The 17,634-nt window shown below is 36.0% G+C and overlaps 3 protein-coding genes across 3 annotated transcripts in view; 1 reads left to right on the plus strand and 2 right to left on the minus strand.

The window, feature by feature from the left end:
- LOC134839384 (apoptosis-resistant E3 ubiquitin protein ligase 1-like) overlaps positions 1-17,634 on the minus strand; it is a 381,686-nt gene that overhangs the window by 160,402 nt on the left and 203,650 nt on the right. The gene's annotated exons all lie outside the window — the stretch shown is intronic.
- On the plus strand, positions 1,608-8,262 carry LOC134839438 (phospholipid phosphatase 1-like). Its single transcript, XM_063854987.1, has 4 exons — positions 1,608-2,087; positions 6,682-6,925; positions 7,253-7,504; positions 8,007-8,262. The coding sequence occupies exons 1-4, from the start codon at positions 1,770-1,772 to the stop codon at positions 8,195-8,197; spliced, it is 1,005 nt and encodes a 334-aa protein (XP_063711057.1). The 5' UTR covers positions 1,608-1,769; the 3' UTR covers positions 8,198-8,262.
- Positions 10,083-13,699, minus strand: LOC134839751 (dnaJ homolog subfamily C member 5-like). Its single transcript, XM_063855374.1, has 5 exons — positions 13,563-13,699; positions 11,483-11,549; positions 11,085-11,197; positions 10,513-10,704; positions 10,083-10,224 (listed from the first exon to the last, which is right to left on the minus strand). Exons 1-5 carry the CDS (start codon positions 13,697-13,699, stop codon positions 10,083-10,085), a joined length of 651 nt encoding a protein of 216 aa, XP_063711444.1.

The following is a 17,634-nucleotide window of genomic DNA, read 5'->3' on the forward strand; positions in this document are numbered from 1 at the left end:
TAGAAAACTTCATATAGTTTGAAATTTGCTACATTATACTGATACAACCTGATTGTCAGGGTATTCTCAAGCGTTGCAAATCTTGCCCCCAAATTGCTCCAAAGGCCCGCTAATCTTCCGATATAAGACGTTTCTATGTTTTTTTGAATTTGAGTTAAAAGAAGTTGAAAAAATAATTGAAATTACTAACCCTGTAATTGTCCTCTCAGAGTACACTTAGAGGTTGCAGATCTTGTTTTCGATATATGCCGTTTTTATTGGTTTTTCAAAAATTCGAAGCACCGAAAATGCGTGACTCGCGAGTTTAGTTTCAAGAATAAACTACGCCAAGCGCTTATTTGTCAGCTTCTACAAGATATTTTTTTTTCATATTAGTTTTTCTAAGTGGGGTGATAAAAAAAGTCTGATTTAAAACTGTATTTTGCTATATTTGACATCCATAGCAATACATGAAAATAAAACACAATTATTTTTTTAGAAAATTGACTAGAAAAACGAAAATGATAAATTTCATAAGATTTCGTTTTTTGCAGAAAATTTTCCAATTTTTTTTTAGAATTTTTTTGGTTGACAGAATGGAGCTAGAAAACTCGAAAAATTATATTTACTTGCTTAAAATTCAGTTTTTAGGGCTTGAATTTTCAATTTCTCCTAATTAAGCTGTTGCACGCCTGCTCGCTTGCTTTATTCGCTCGAATTAAGACGAAAAATCAAAAATTTTAAACCAGTTTTTCTCAACAAAATTTTAATGTCGTTCGAATCACCACTGAAAGGGCTTTAATATGATACATCGCTCAACCCAGTTCGATGATTATTTGTCGTAACTGGCTTTTCGTGGAAAACAGGAAGAAAAAAAACTAAAACACACCCGAATACTAAGTTCTTCCCTATTTTCAATGGTTTTTTATTAGCTTCCGGTTCTGCTCAATGCAGGACCAACCTCCTTGGGGGGGGGGGGGGGGGGGGGGGGGAGATGTCATCTATTTCACCGCAGCCGGTCCCACCTTGAGGATTTGGATGACTTTGGGACACCTCCAATCGTGACCGAAGTGAGATTCGAACGCATGACCCTCGTGTTGAGAGACGTGTGCCTAACGGTCGGATAAAACTTTTATCCGATTTTTATAATAAGATAAAGGGAGCTGTCAAAGCACCTTAGTGCTCAATTTTCACTGCCATTATTTGTGGTATTTATGCTCGTGTAGACGATACTAATCTTCGCGTCTGTGTTAGATATTTTATCGCTAAGTCTTTCGTCAATATCAAATCAGAGCAACTTGCTTGATCTCAGGTCAATGAACCCGCTTTGTGCATCTGTGCTTCTGTATAATTTGGACGTTTCTCTTATGTCAGTTAGGTTGCGTAGCACAGAAGCTGGAGTGCTTGTATCTGAAGTGCTATTATCTGTAAAAAGACTAATAATGCAAGGGGCTGCTATGATACTAGTTCTTTTTTTTTCGAATTAAAATTGCTTATTTTTCAGTTTTTCGGCTGTCTAATTGGGCGAGCAGTTGAGCTTCGAATTTGTGTAAAATTTTATGGCGAGTGACGCATAATCAGGCAAAATTGATCTCAGATTAATCATAATCTTCGTTCAGAGGTTTAGTTAAAGATAAATCTATTCAAACTTATCTACCGCAAAAAAATCATTAAAATTTAGCTCATTAGAAGCAATTCTCTTTTCTAATCAAACTATTTTCTACTGTTCGGTATATTTCAGTAAATGAATGAGAAAAGTACAAAAAAATAGGCTGACTACTTAACTAACTATGGAACCAATTAAACTATTGAACCAATCTTATTCAACTTCAGTGGTGTTAGAACTTCTGAACTGTTTGATTCTGATCACGCTGCCGGCTATCAAAATTTACGACAAGAGTGCAACTCTGTTTCCAGTATTTCATCGTGGATTTTTCTGCGACGATCAGACTATCATGTACCCTTACAAGAAATCGACTGTGCCGTATTGGACTATTGGAATTTTGTACCCTGTTTTGTTTGTGCTGTGTATGGGACCTCTTGTTATGTTTCAAATGCTAAGAGGCGTGTCTTCAAAAGAGTTGGACCGAACTGAAAATTGCAAACAGGTTACTTTGTTAGTGATTCACTATAGGTTCCCATTTAGCACTCTGCAGAAGCAACTCGTTCGTGAATTCTAACCAAATTAGAATTTAATATCTAACCCACTCACGAGAGTGATGGTAGATAATTTCGTCCTCTGTTTTTTCTTCAAAATTTAGCTTACTATATCTGTTCCGAAATAATCTTTAGCTCGACGTTGGAAAATTTGAATACAACAGCGTTTTTGAAGAGATCAAGAATAGCTGGTTGATGTGCAAATAGAAAAAGATGTTTCGATCAGAGTAAGTTGAATAAACCCAATAAAAAAGGAAGATACCAAAAACTCGAAAAATAAAATAAAAACATTTAAAAAACTTTTTTGTCTGTTACGAATTCATAGTTACTCCCAGTAATAACAAAAAATGATTTCTGTGCAAGTAGCAGAGAATTATTTTTGCAAACAAAAGAAACGAAAAAAAAAACATATACTAGAAAAAAATCGGAGAAAACTTTCGTATACGATACCAATATTTAATTGTATTACTTGCGTAACATGCCGTTGGTTCTGAAATGACAGCTTCAGTCTGAAAAACTTTTTTTACACTTTCGGACCAGACTTTCGGGGACTAGACTTTTTTTTACCGTAAGCAACTTTCTTACAAATCTGTAAAAAAAATTAACTTGCTTAATTATTGAACCTTAATAACTTTCAAACTCCTTCCCACTTAGCGCAGAGTCTGGCGTTCGAGTCCCCGTCGGGTCCTGCTTTTTATTTACGTTTGAAATTGAAAATAAATTGTTTTTCCTGGAGAAACAGAATTGGCTTTCGTTTTTCTGCTCGTATTTTGTCGGCTTAGTTGGCACTTCTTGAATTTTTTAAATTGTTAGCAAAATTCATTGTGGTTGCAACTCCTATTGATTTTTTCCTGTAGTTAGTAATTTTACTGGCCCTGACTATGTATTTTTCTCTGGTTTTCGCTGAAGAGCTCCATTCGGCCCAAATGGTTTTGCTTATTTTTTATTGACTTATATTTTCAGTTCCTTGGGCGTCTACCAGCGTATTGTCGGCACAGCGGACGCTTGGAAAAAACTAGAAATTTGTTAAATGCTGCTAGTTGTGGTTCTCGACTGTTTTTTAGAAATCGAATGATTTTATATTTACCAAAAAATATGACTTAGTTTTTTCCGTCGATTCGCTAGCTAGCAATGCTACGTTTACATTTTATTTCAAGTGATGCGAAGCTCTGCTTCGCCTCTGTTTTTGTCGACGCGGGGAGATTATTTTGAAAATTTAATATATCGGTCGAATGACGGTTGACGGGGCTGCAATGTAATATACGATTTTTTTTATTAGCCCCCGGCCTGCTCAGTGCAGGACTAACCGTGGGGGAGGGGGAGATTTCATCCATTTTGCCGCAGCCAGTCCCACCTTGAGGAGGCGGATGACACTGGGACCCCTCCAGCCGTGACCGAAGCGGGTATCGAACGCATGAACCTCGTGATGAGAGACTTGTGCCTAACCCACTCGGCCATGACCTCGACCATGACGTATATTAGAAAAAGTTTAAACTCAAGAATTCCGGGCTTGGGGCCAACTTGAATTTAAACTCTTTTTCTAATATACGAGTTGGCGCCACTTGACGGTCGTTTGTGTTACCATATTTTTTATCAAGAATAGTTTGCTGATGTGCAAAAAGAAAAGATTTGTTGATTACAGTAAATTTTATAAACCAAATAAAAAAGGAAGACACAAAAAATCGGAAAAAATTGAAATATTTTAAAAAACTTTTAACGAATTTTTCTTCTTGTTTTTTTTTCTCTAGGCTCTCTTTTTACGAATTCATAGTTACTTCCAGTAGGAACATAAATGATTTTTGTGCAACTAGCAGAGAATTTGTTCACCTCATTTATATTTGCAAGCAAGAAATGAAAAATATATATATTAGAAAAATATCGGAGAAAACTTTTGTATATTAGTATTTAATTGTCTTACTTGCGTAAACTGCCGTTGGGTCTGCAATGACAATTTAGGTCTGAAAAACAATAAATTTGTTTAGTTATTGAACCATAATAACTTTCAGACTCCTTCCCACTTGGTCTAGAGTCTGGGGTTCGAGTCCATGTCGGGTCTTGCTTTTTAGTTCTATTTGAAACTGAAAATTGTTTTCCTGGAAAAACTAAGTTGACTTTTAATTTTCTGCTCGCATTTTGTCGGCCTAGTTGGCACCTCGCAAATTTGAGTTTGTAATTTTATCTGTAGTTTGTAATTTTACTAGCACTGACTATGTATTTTCTTTTGTTTTCCATGAAAAGCTCATTTCGGCCCAAATAGTTTCTGCTTATACTTTATCGGATTTTATTTTCAGTTCATTTTGCGTCTACCCACGTATTGTCGTCATAGCGGACGCTTGGAAAACGCTAGAAGTTTGTTAAATGCTGGTAGTTGTGGTTCTCGACTGTTTATTAGAAATCGAATTTTTTCATACTTCAAAAAAAAGTATGACTTTTATTTCCGTCTCATTCTATTGCTAGCTTGCAATGCTACGCTTGCGTTTTATCGCAAGGGATGCGAAACTCTGCTTAGCCTCTGTTTTTGTCGACTCGATGAATTTATTTGGGTTTTTTAATATATCGGTCGAATGGGGCTGCAATGTAATATATGAGTTGAGGCCACTTGACGTTCATATGTGGTACCTTTTTTTTGCATGGAAAAAATGCGATTTTGGAGATATAAAGCGGCAGTATCTTTTTTGATCTCTGAACGAATTATAGCATTCATAGGCACTATAAGTATTCGTTTTCAATTTATGCGGAGTTATAATGTTTCGACTTATGCTTCTATCACCGTAATTTTTTCATGACCTCCAACCCCAGGCCCAAAAAAGAATAAAATTTACAGTTTTGAAAAAGTAGTTCTGAAAAAAATGTTGTCAATTTTCAATTTATACTTTCCACTAGCGATCAGCTTAGTGTATTAGTACGAACCTGCTTTTTTCTAACCTATCTCGCAAATAAGTGTTCACTTATTTGGTGGCATTTTTGCTATAATCACGACCTGTAGCAGTGGAAATTTCATAGCATCTGTTCTCTGCTTTGTTTGTGGCTAGTGTTTGTGATTTATTAAGCGTCCGTGTCTGATAGGTTAATGCGTGAGACTCATTATCTCTAGGTCGCAGATTGAATCCGAGACGTAGCCGAATATTTACTAATTCGAGGCTTATTTCTACTTTTTCCTATTGCACTTTTTAGAGCTGCTTTTTTCGTGCTCTTGCTAGTGTTTGCGAAGCTAAGCTTCGCTTCTAGGTTGTATTGTATCAAGGTTGAGAAGTTCTTGTTTTCGTTTTGCTACAACATGCTTTTCTTGGGTCTTCCAGGAAATAGACCAGTTTCCGTTTTTTAGTTGGTTTCGCCTTTTAAATTGTTTTTACAGAGCTGTAGGTGTCTGATTGATTTATTTCAGAGGCTCGATAATTCTTTTAAGTTTTTTAAATCTAAAAGCTGTTTTCTGTAGGCAAGCATTTTGTTCAAATTTTACAAATTAGTTTTTTGAGACAACTTAGTTTTTAGGAGACCAAATGTTTCCACACACCTTTGAGCAAGAGTAGCCGTTCAAGTAGCACTGCTGTTCAAGTAGCACTGGTTGATTGCACCACAGCTTAGCTTTTTTCTTAAAATGTAAAAAAACATGTCCGCTTTTTGTTAATCTTAGAATGATGTACAGTCAAGGGACATACTTTTTGATTTAAGCTAGCAAATGACGAATTTTTCTTCGCGTTTAGGTCGCGTTTTCATCTGTAAGGTATGCTCTAAAGCTTAATGAAATTATTACAAAATCAACTCTTGTGTTGTATGATCAGTCAACTTTTTTCCAAACCCAGGTGCAATTTTCTATGCTCAATTTGTTCAAGTCTATGTTCGGTTCTGGTGTTCGAGCTGAACATTAGTGATATTGAGCTCGGGCAAAAAATAATTTGATGCCCAAGCTCAATTTTTACTCGTGATGCGCAGCATTAATTTTTTCATGCAATTAGCTGTATATGTTCGCACATTGCTTTAAGGACAAGCTTTAGACTGAAGGTTACGTAAGACGAGGTGTTTTCTCCAAGTTTCTGTGTCACAGACGACAAAGATCAGACTTATAAACATTATCTCGAGGGTTCAATTTGAGGCGTATTTACATTTCTTACGTTTTCAAAGCAACATTTGGTAGCATTTTATGGTAAAGCGCCTCAAAATTTTGTTGCTTGTGTTGCCTCTGTTTTCAATTATATGTTGCTCGAATAATGTTAAAACTTGCCTTCAAAAGCTTCATTTAGCTACATAATTGCATAATTTTGAAACAATGTCAAAGTATGAGAACTGCAGCCTAGTTAGTTTGCCCCCTGTGCAAGCTCACGTTAATGATTTTCAAGTTTGAAAATTCATATTAATGATTTCGAAAAAAAAACTATTTCAAGTTTTTTCCTTGCCGCGCAATATAAGGTACGTTCTCATGTCATCTGTGGACCAACCAGAAAAGCGAAAGCTCAAACTCATTATAGCTTGCCTTTTGGTTTATGTTTTTTCTGGTTGCGTATTTTTTGTTTGTTTCATTCTCAAAGACACAAGAAGTCTGTTTAGGATAGGAGTGCTCTCACATGCAAATCACAACAGAAACTGGACTTTAAACAGTTCTTTACCGAGTACTACTACAGCGTGACCAACTTCCTCTTCGGCTTCTTCGTCACCCGACTGGCGACTAGAGTGATCAAATGTGCTGCCGGCAGACTCAGACCCAACTTCTTTTCTCTCTGCAGACCGACTGCATGTGCGGAGAACTACTTCAACAGAACAGAAGTGTACAAGTGGGCACAATTCGTTACAGGTCAGGATTTAAAGAAAAAACTTTTTGCAATGTCAGAGGGGTCTTTTTACGGGACCAGTCTTTCACGCGTGCCGCTTAGTGTGCGGCTCTTAGAGCAATTAGGATTGGTTTTTTATTCTCGCATTTGCAAGTAAAATTTAAACTGATGCGTGCCGCAATAAACTGAGTAATTATTTTAGTTGCGCATGCTAAGCGGCACACATGCAAGTCGCTACGCCCCCTTTTCAGACTAAAGTCACTAGAATATAAATTCAAGATGGCTAAGGCCGTCGCAGGAAAGACAGGGTTTCTCTTAATTGCCGTTTTTCTGAATTATCGAAGTTTCAGATCCGAAGTGTGACTCGGACGACTTAGATGCAATTGAGGAAGGAAGACGATCATTTCCTTCTGGTCACACCAGTACTGTAGTGTACGTCTGTCTATACACTCTAGTAATCCTACACCAGACATTCCGCCAGTCTAGAATTGCCCACTCTTTTTTACTGCATCTCATACAATGGGCGTTGGTTGTGTTCGCAGCGGCAGTTGGTGTTTCGAGGGTGTACGACAATAAGCATCATGCTACAGATGTGATCGGAGGTTTGGATCTGTTTTGTTTGTGCAAATTGTATTAAATTGTGATGTACGAATGAATGGCGAAAGGAATTTTTTTTGCGGTGTGGCTAAAAAATTCTGAAACCATGTTTAAAATGTAATATGAGATTTCAAACTTGTTACATTTTCGAGTTTGACCGATTTGAATTTCTAGGTTTTTATCTATTTAAACAAGTAATTATCTCATAAATTATCTCATCAGCTTACTACTTGAAGCATTTCAGCAGTGACTTTCCTATCAAAGTTCTTTTTAAGAAAAAACTGATCAAGTCATACTTCTGCGACCGAAATTATAATTAGGACATTCTGCGCTAGTAGGGCAGAGATTGTACAATGCCTTTGATTTCTGAAAACAAATTTTGCCCGGTGCTTATAAGTGTCTCAGTGCTGTTGGCAAAAACTGAAAAATACGGTTTAAAGTAGAAATTAAATTCTTTTATTAATCTAAACTCGAGGCTACGTTAATTAGTGTCACGTTCCTTTTCAGGAGCTATTTTGGGAGTATTCTGTGTATACTACTTCGCAGTCATGTTGCCCGACATAAGATGCAGTCACAATAGCAGGAAAAATGGTGCAAGCTTTGAAGATTGGGATGGAAAGCCAACGAAGGAAAATATCGAAATGCAAACGATACCTGAAGAGAGCTCCTTGTTAGACAAAAAGACTGCTGATGATTGAAATAGTTTGAAAATTTAATATTTATGTTTTGTTTTTGTCTAATCATAAATCATATCATAAGAACATTATACGAATCGTTTCATATTTTCAAAGAGGTTAGTTTGATATTTTAAGTAGTTAAAGTCGTAAAGTAAACACCTAAAGCCAGGGGCGGATCTAGGATTTTCTCGAGCTTTTTTTTTTTTTAGCTCGACCTTGTAATCGACCTTTTTTTAGCTCGACCAATTTGATTTCCGAGCTCTCCCAAAGCCTTAAAAAACCGTTTTGGTTAAATTTTCTCGTCTCAGAACTCAAAGATTTGATCAAAATTTTGAAAAAACCGGCCAAAAAAGGTGTTTTTAGGCACCTTTTGGAAAGTTTTGACCAAAAAATTGCGCTTTTTCGGCGCACGCTCCCCCCTTAAAATTAGTATGCATTGGCTGAAAAGGCGCCTTAAGAAAATTTTTAGGGTCCGGCACCAAATATGGATATCTCAAAATAGTATGAAAGGGGACCCCCACATCCTAAATCCGCTGGTGCCTAAAGCAGAAACTAAAAATTTTATCGAGAGAAACTTCCTTTTAAATTCTTAAAAATTCAACAGGTAACTGTCGATAGTCATTTTGTTTATGTATACTAATCGAAGGTGGCAGGTAGAGGTTTTACAGGTGAATGGAACCGAGCTACTATTACTTAATACACTAAACTAAAGCTGAAAAAACTTTTGGTTCAAATTTTCAATTTAGGATTTTGAACTAGTTGTGTGTTGGTAAATGTGTCTTTGATCAGTTTCTCTAGAAAAGTTAGTTTCAAAAATTGGAGTGTTTAACAGCTTTTTCTGATGGTCATTTTCTATTTTGGAATACAAATTTATACATTTATATACTGATACCACACATATACATATTAATAGATATATCTCTTGCTCTTCTTCGCCTCTGTGTTTGCAATATATATCGTTTTGCTTATATTGTTCCATCATTTGAAAAGGTTCCTGGCGTGCTAGAAGGCTGATATTTTTTGGAGGTCTATCGAAACATTTTTCCTTCTTCCTCGTCCTTCCTCCAGTACCGCCTTGGCCTGTCACTCGGGGGCATCTATGTTCTTTTTTTGTTCAATCAATCAACCCAGAGTATTTTTGCTGTTAAAACATTTGACTTTGCTGTGAGTTGATATTTTGAACTTTGGATATTACAGCACATGCATCATCCACTAAATTAAAATGACTTTATCGCAGATGACTTTTGCAGATGTCGTTTAAAAAAAGCCGCAACGCATTGTTAAGATAGAATCAGATTAATTTTTTGTTCGTTCATTTTTTGAACTCATTTCTATTTTGAACCCGCAAATCTAACGTTGCCTTGATGTTTTCTTTGCATGCGGCATATATTTTTGATCTAATTGAATGGCTCTTTGATTTGTTCGGAAAACCTCTTTTTCCTAGATGGTGTCAGTTTCCATTGCTTCAACTACAGAGTAGAATAATGTAAGGTAGAACGGCATAGGATTGGATAGTATAGGGTCTAATGGTATAGGGTAGATTGGAACGGGGTGTATTGTCATGGAACCTTTAAAACATGTTTAAACACACTGCTTTTTTTTGCACTTTATTATCATAAATACACCCTTGAGTCGAGATGCGTCTCTTAGTTTATCGTTTTTAGGGCATTTTTTTAAATCGACTTTTCTAATTTTTGGTTCAAATTTTAAATTTAGCATTCGAAATAGATGTGTGTTGGTAAAAGTGTCGTTGATCAGTTTCACTGGAAAAAGTTAGTTAGAAAAATATGGAGTATTTAACAGCTTTTTCTGATAGTCGTATATATACTGATACACATATATACATATTAATACATATATCTTTTGCTCCTCTTCGCCTCTGCGTTTTCAACAATAATGGTTTTGCTTATATTGTTTGATCATTTGAAGAATCCAAGTCTTCGGACTCCTTTTGAAAAGTGGTGGAAGTGGGGTTTTTCTCTTCTTTGTGTCTGTTATTGTCGCTCGGTGGCTGATGGGTGATCACTCTGTCGTTCAGTGGTTTTCGCCTGTAAGTTGGACAAAGACAATTAATGAAAAAAATAATAAACGGCTGGTATCCTGTTCCTTCAAGTGTTAAAAGCAAGCAGTACAGAATAAAAACCTGTACTCCGAAACAAATGCCACCCCCACTCAAGGATTCGACCCCCTCACCAATCAAAAAGTCCTGCCCCATCTTTTTTTTTCAGAAAAACTTCAAGGCAACATTTTAGCGATTTTTCCGTTTTTTCAATGTAATTTCAGAAGAAGGCGAGCGAGGGTTAATTTTCTTAAAATCGAAAGCCTGTTCTTTTCACCTCGCGTGCATGTGTTTATCGTATGGGTTTTGTGACTCAACTCTGCCCTCTTTCGTACCCCTGGCAGTTTTCGTGTCTGTTTCGGGCAGACACAATCCACAGCAGAAACAGTAACAGAAGTAGCAGCAGCAGCAGAAACAGCAGCCACTCAGTATAATTATAATCACTGCCATGAAATTGTACCCTCCCCACCTAAATATTCAAAGGTTACTTTTTCTGCTCCTAAAAATTGGATCCCCTTTCAAATAAAATTGGTTATAATGGATGTTTGAAGTAACTAATTGACGCAATTATTGCGTTCAATTCAAAATTAAAGTTCATGCGCTGAAACTTTTGTTGATTTTGAAACCAGGAACAAGAGGAACAATGTGTGTTTGGTTGAATCAGCATAACTAACAGGAGCGTTTTAGAGGGAAGGGGCGGGCGTAAGTCTTCCCTCTCCTCTCCCCCGCCTGAGGGATTCAGCCCACTGACTGCCTAAAGGGTCTTCCCCCTTTGTTATTATTTTGCAAGAATCCTAGATGCGCCCCTGATGAGCAATAAAGCAGATAGATTACCTCTTTGTGAGATACCTTTCCACTTTGTTGTATCCCACCTGTCGACCAACGTGTAAGCCCAAACTGCCAAAATTGTCATATACTTTTTTCTTTTCAGGGTCGCTGAGAACTGCGTATGCTTCGGACACCTAATGAAAACTAAATGAAGCAGTGTCTGTCGGGCTCGGGGTATTTAATTTATCACTATTTACATGCATAATTTTTGTAACTATGGGCTGTATAACTTATTCGTTCTTAAACAATATTTAAAAACCACAAAAGTAAAAAAAACGCATTCATAAGACATTCTAAAATATCAATTTCTGAACTTTTTTGTATAATGATTGCAATGCCATATGTCATGTCTATCGTACAGCCAAGAAGCTTTAGAAAAATCTGAATGAGTTTCGCTGTAAACTCTGATCTCTACTGACCTGAAAGAACTTGACCTTCCGTTCTTCGTCATCGGGATGTTTGTCCGGGTGGTTCTCATCTGTCAATCTAAAAAATACGGCGACTCTGAAAAACTTTTTGTCCATATATTTGAAACCAATAAAAACTGTCCTAGTCTGACCAATTTTTCTTAGCATTTTTCTTGCAGAACTTCAAACGCTTAATTATGATTGGTTAAAAAAAACAATTTTTTGACCATTCTTCTTTCTGGCATTAGATACTAAGTATAAGACACTTGGTAAGAAAAGCCTTCATTCATTATTTCAGTGCGCTAATTTGATTGTTATTTACGTACGTATGCTTTACATGATCAGATAGCCCACTTTCTTAGTGAAGGTATGTGAAAGATTTTTTACCCGTAGCATACTTAACATAGACGTATTTAAAACTTTTTCCACGTTAGAAAAGTTGCTCACAGGAATCTTGGACGCTTCTCTACTCATCATTTTAATATATGAGTATATCTCGCTCAAGCAGCTAATTTTGCCACCTTTGATCAAAGGTAACGCATATGTTGGGGACGCCAAAAGCACTGTTTTCGATTCCGATCGGGAGCTGTTTGTATTGTACAACAAAGCTTGATGATCGGTCTATCGATTCAAAAAAATTCGCTTGCCGGACTATCTGTTCATTTTTTGTCGATTTGGATTCCACAGCATGGCTCTGATTTAAGCAATTTTTTTTTCCGCCATCCCCAAGGGGTGGTAAGGAACTATCGCGTAGGGTGTGTTTTCGCTCTTTCCCGATTTTGATTACCTCGAGGACAGCAACTAGAAGGAGGGCAACTGTGATTCGGATTCTACAAAAGTCGCATATGTGACCGAATTTCCCGTTTTTCAGACTAACTTGCATGTCCAAAAAACGGGCGAGTGAATGAACAATGAGCGAGAGGGTGAGCTTGCTTCCTATTGTTGCTGTTTTTTAACACTGCTTTTGCCATTTTTCAATTCATTGTAGCAGATAATCATCAAACTGAGCCACCTCTTATCGATTACCAAAAAAGATCAAAGAAGTTTTTTGTGTTTTTCTTGGTATTTTTGTCGATTGCTGCGCGTATAGAACTGTAGTTAGAACCTTTCACAGCTACTCGCTATTGCTACTGGCACAGAAACTGTCTAAGTATTTTAACTTACTCCTGTATTGGTGCAAATTATTGCGTTCAATTAAGTTTGTCGATAATGCATAATATTGTATTCAAGCAAGTTTTTTTATTTTACATTTATGATTCTGTTCACAGACAAAGCAATGTCCGGAACATCATGCGTTAAATTATTGCAAGTTATGATTTGATTTGATTACAAAAACTTGAGAAAAATAAATCGATTCTATACAAAAGGTGCCTTCTCCTTGGGAGAGTTTAACAAATGAGCTTACGTGATGTGATGTGTAGGTAAATTAGGGAATGCATGGGTCATGCTAACCCTTGGAAACTGAATTCATTTTTAACAAATGTGGATTTTTTGTGACAATAAACTTGTAAGGACACCAAGCCATGATGATTTTTTTTTTAAAAAGCTGCTCACGCCAAGTTTGAACTTTTGCGGTTGATACATAAATTCAATTAAAAGTCAGTTAAAACCAGGAAAATTGCGCTCTTCAACTACGAATGTGGAAATGGCGCGAAAAAAATACTTGAACAACTTCGAGTTTCGAAAGTTAGTTTTAACCTTTAGATTCTCCAACGGGATAAAATAGTTATTTTTGGATCCAGTTTACTCAAATTTTTTTTATAATCTTAGTTGTTTCAATCATAAATTGTTGAAATTTTAAAAAACAAGTCAGTCATTTTCTTGTGTTTATTAGCATTTTTGCAACTGTCTGATGGCTATGTTTTTAACTTTAACCCTCTTAGTCTATTTCTCTATGTTTACAAGGAAATCTGACATTCTAGAATGAAAGAATGTCAAAAAAATTTGTTTGACAATCTTATTTTAAAACTCAAAAAGTTGAAAGAATTAAGCTAGACAATGAGTCAGTTTGGGCTGTTTAAAGGACGTTAATTGTTTGAAACTTTTCGCGCGTTTGTTCCTCGCGCCATGAAAGAAGCCCCCGCAATTCTACCTCTGGTACTGCTCGACAATGTCCTTCTGAGTGCAGTTGTCTTTTTCCAGGTCCAGTCTCTCGTAGAGGGAGAAGCCCTCTGCACTGAAAGCACGAGACAAAGTACCCTCCCTACATCTGCAGTGCTGAGGAGCCATGCTCTCTTACTGTCATTCAGGGTAGTTGACGTATTTAACTAGTTAAAAAAACAAATAGTCAACATCATCATCGTCGCCTGTTGAGTTATTTTCACCGACGCTTAATGTACTCAAAGGTGCATTCAAACCGGTTCAGTTATCAAAATTCAACAGTCAGTCAGTTATCATAGAAAGTGAATTGAGATCCAAGAGAATCAAATGTCTCATGCCAGCCACAAGAATTTATTTTCACGACTTTAATCCTAATGTTATGTTAACTGAAAGATTTTGAAAAACAAACAAAAATAATTTCTAGAATACAAAGGACATCCAACTGGGACATTGCAATGGTAACCACTGAACAAGATCAAGAAAGGCATCAGTTTACTACATGTAAACTGGAGCCCAAAACCAAAATTTTTAAGGTGTCAATAAGATTTCTCTACTGTACTTAATAATGGTTGGTTAATTTCAGTCTAAAATTTTGGTAGCAGGTTCCTTTGAAAGCGCAACACTCATTCAGTTTGTAAACCTTCAGTTCTAGTATTTTTTTGTTTTTGAAGATAAGCTCATCTAATTCTTTTATCATTATTGTAGCTTTCTAAAATTTTGAGTCAAACCAATAGGAACGGTATGAGCCACATCGTTGAAAACATTTAAGGCATTAAAATAACTGAAGGTCTCTGCTGAAAGAGACAGCAGATGAAGACCTTCTGAGGTTTGGACTTGGTTGGAAAAATTCAATCATTTTAGGTTGCTTGTTTTCAAGAGTTAAATCAACACCTCTCTTAGTTCGTAACATGCAAATTTTATTCAGGTACACTTGAGATTTTGTGTTCAATCCTTCCGTTCCTCAAATTCAATCTTTCGACGTTTTTGAAAATTTTAACTTTCGCTTTTGAATTTTCAAATTTGATTCAGGCTGTTTTCCTTTGAGCAACAGTATAGTAAAACGGACTACTTGATGGTTGGTTTGTTTAAACTTCAGAATAATTACGCGTGAAATTAGCAAACGTTAGAAAATCGGAACAAAGACTTTGTTCGGGTTAACAACAAAATAACTTGATTCATCTGATTTGATAGAGAAATCAAGTTTTTTAGCTCTCCAGAACACTTGTTCCACAAGTAGTGACTGCTCCAAAGACGGCTAACGCTCGGGTTCAAATCCGGCGAGATCCAATTTTATTGAAATAAAAAACTGAAAATGGTCAATTTCAAAAAAACTATCGGCCTACCGTTGTCTACCGACGTTTTTTTTTCGGCCTAGTTGCCATATTAACGATTTTTCTTCTTCAGTAAGCAGATTTTGTTTTAAGTGATAATATTTTTGATTCGTTTCTCTATAACCTGCACATTATTTTGGATTGAAATAATTTCTGACGTTGCATAAGTTTTTTGGCTTGAATTTTCTGTACGGCCTAAATAGGTTTTAATCTTTTTCTGTTTCCGCAGAACAGAAAACTATCGTAAAAAATTAGAATTTCAGAACTTCATTGCTCAAAGATTTTCATGACATTTTTTTTGTTTGGAGCACAACGGATCACGAGATTTTTTAAATATAAATGACACCTGTGTTTTGATAGTTTATGTAAGTTTTGATTAATGTAATAATAAAAACTCCTTTTTTTGCTAATGATTATTTGTTCTACGTTGTACAGCCTCACGCTGTTCGCATGCTTTGTTTCGAAACCAATTAAACTCACTACTGTTGATTTCGTTTAAGACTATTCCTTAATTTTTCGTTTGTCGTTTTTCAATGTGAAAGGAAACAAGCTCATCCAATTAATTACTTAAGACATAGCCCAAGAAGTTTTATTCACGCTTCTTAGTCATCTCAAAACGAAAAGTTTTTCAACTTCTACAATCAGAACGTAAACCAAGAATGTGAACGAGAAAGAGAAAAGGAACCAATACGGATACTTGTGGAACACCATGATTCATTAAAGTCCAATTTATATCAAATACGTAGATGAAAAAAGCGACTCAGTGCAGTTATATAGCTTTTATTTACTTCGAGAGTTAAACCACGCACAGCATAACGGTCAAGTTTCATTCAGAAGTAGCTATGGCATCAACGCCATTCATCAAAACTTTTTGGATGCTTGCTAAGCAAGGAGCACAGAATGTTACGACAATGATTAAAATAAAGATATCCAAAATAAAGAAAGAAAAACGAGACTTGCTTCTACAATTTTTCTCTTTTGTCCTTTTCTTTTCTATTTTTTTAAAAAAAAAATTAAACTTGCGAGAGCAAGTATCTTGTAACCGAGAACTATACTTTTGTCAGGCTAACAATTTTTCTCACAAAACTTACTCGTTTTTGTTACTCGTCTTTACTTTTGTTACCTGGTTTCTTTCCACTTGGCCTAGGGTTAACGCCGTTGTCTTTGCACTATAATCTCAACGGTTCGAGTCCCGGTCGGGCCTTAAATGTTTTCAGTATGTGTGCAGTCGAAATTTCGTTTCCTGTAAATATTTACTCGTCGGATTTTTGTTTTTCTGCTCAAAATTTTTCAGCTCAGTTGCCACATCATGGTTTTTTCTTATGCTGTAAGCAATGTTCATTATAATTGCAAGTGCAAGTGCAAGTCAATTTTTTTAATATATATTTTTTTGGCCCAACCGGTGTCTGCTTTAATATGATCAGATTTGTTGCTCAACCACGCGTTTTCCTGTACTGTAAGCAAATTTCAATGTAGTTGCTCTTATTAAATTTTTTTCGCCTCAAGTTGAGTCTGATCAAAGATTGTCCGTTTTAGTTCTTCTTCGTAAGTTTTGTTCAATGGCTAATTTATTATTCAAATGTCTCGAATCTTTGTCTAGAATGAGCTTCTTTCATGTTTTTTTTTCACTGATATCATTTCTTTCGTTTTCTCATGTTTTTTATGTTTGTGTTGTATCGCAAGTGATGCGAAGATACGCTTCGCTTCTGTGTTTAATTTGCTTTTAGAGGATGAAATTATTTTGAATAATTCCGGGCTGAAAAGAACAGTATAATGAAATTGTATGAGACCGGTTTTCCTACTCAATTTTTTTGAGACTGGAATCAATAATTTGAGACTGAGACTCAATAATTTTTTTGACAAATTTTCGAAAAGTGGTACCAAAAGAAAGAACGCCCACTACCCAGTTTGCTTGTGTACTCATCTAAGCTCTTTTTATCATATCTTACTATCTACGGCCTTCAAAAACGCTGCGGAAGAAGTATTTGACCAACATTTTTACATTGTTTTGTGTCATTTTCTCGAAAAATTACCCTCCTAAATCTTAGATTTTGGTGCACTCGAAAAGACTGGTTGTGGGAATTTCCTCTGCATGTGCGGTTACGCCCAAAATGTTTTACATGAAAAATTATGGGCCTCAAAGAAGTCAAAACCTCAATTTTTGGAACGTTGTTTGAAATGTTTGACTTTTCTCGAAAACCAACTTCCTAAATCTGGTATTTTATTTTCGAAAGTGCGTGTTGTGGCAAGCTCCCTTGCTGAAATGGTTCTATTCAATTTTTTTTGACAAATTTATTGTTCTCAGTTATTGTTTGATTTTCTGATCCTTATTTTCGATCGTTTGATTTTTTGATTATCATCTTATCTTATATACAGTATTTTTGATTGATCAAAAAATGCTTTTATACGTTAATGGCGGGATGGGTTGCAAAAAAAGGGACGTTTTTGAGTTTTAAACTTGGTTTTTTTTGCTTATTAGGTTTTTGATGGCAATTTTGTTATCGGTTAAATGGGCGTCTAACCAAGCATTGCCGGTTATGTGGCCGATGGTCAAACGATATTGAAAGTGTTGAAAATCCGCTCAGCCTCTGTGTTAGTTTCGCAGTCTTTACAAAGTACCACTGCCTTTGCAGTTTAAAATATGGTGTTTTTGACAAATAATCCATAAATATGGCGTTGTATAAATAATCCATAACTTTTCCAGATACTTCGAAACCACTTGAATAATCAATT

This window comes from Symsagittifera roscoffensis, chromosome 2 (assembly GCF_963678635.1).
Source record: "Symsagittifera roscoffensis chromosome 2, txSymRosc1.1, whole genome shotgun sequence".
Taxonomy (NCBI): Eukaryota; Metazoa; Xenacoelomorpha; order Acoela; family Convolutidae; genus Symsagittifera; species Symsagittifera roscoffensis.

What these genes read in the sequence shown, in the direction of transcription:
- LOC134839438 (XM_063854987.1), top strand. Translation starts at nt 1,770, where the DNA reads ATGGAACCAATTAAACTATTGAACCAATCTTATTCAACTTCAGTGGTG. An exon ending in GAACTGAAAATTGCAAACAG is followed by an intron (nt 2,088 to 6,681) that starts GTTACTTTGTTA and finishes AAGTCTGTTTAG; the next exon opens with GATAGGAGTGCTCTCACATG. An exon ending in TGCTACAGATGTGATCGGAG is followed by an intron (nt 7,505 to 8,006) that starts GTTTGGATCTGT and finishes GTTCCTTTTCAG; the next exon opens with GAGCTATTTTGGGAGTATTC.
- LOC134839751 (XM_063855374.1), bottom strand. Translation starts at nt 13,699, where the DNA reads ATGGCTCCTCAGCACTGCAGATGTAGGGAGGGTACTTTGTCTCGTGCT. An exon ending in GGATACAACAAAGTGGAAAG is followed by an intron (nt 10,705 to 11,084) that starts GTATCTCACAAA and finishes TTGAATATTTAG; the next exon opens with GTGGGGAGGGTACAATTTCA. An exon ending in GATAAACACATGCACGCGAG is followed by an intron (nt 10,225 to 10,512) that starts GTGAAAAGAACA and finishes TCCAACTTACAG; the next exon opens with GCGAAAACCACTGAACGACA.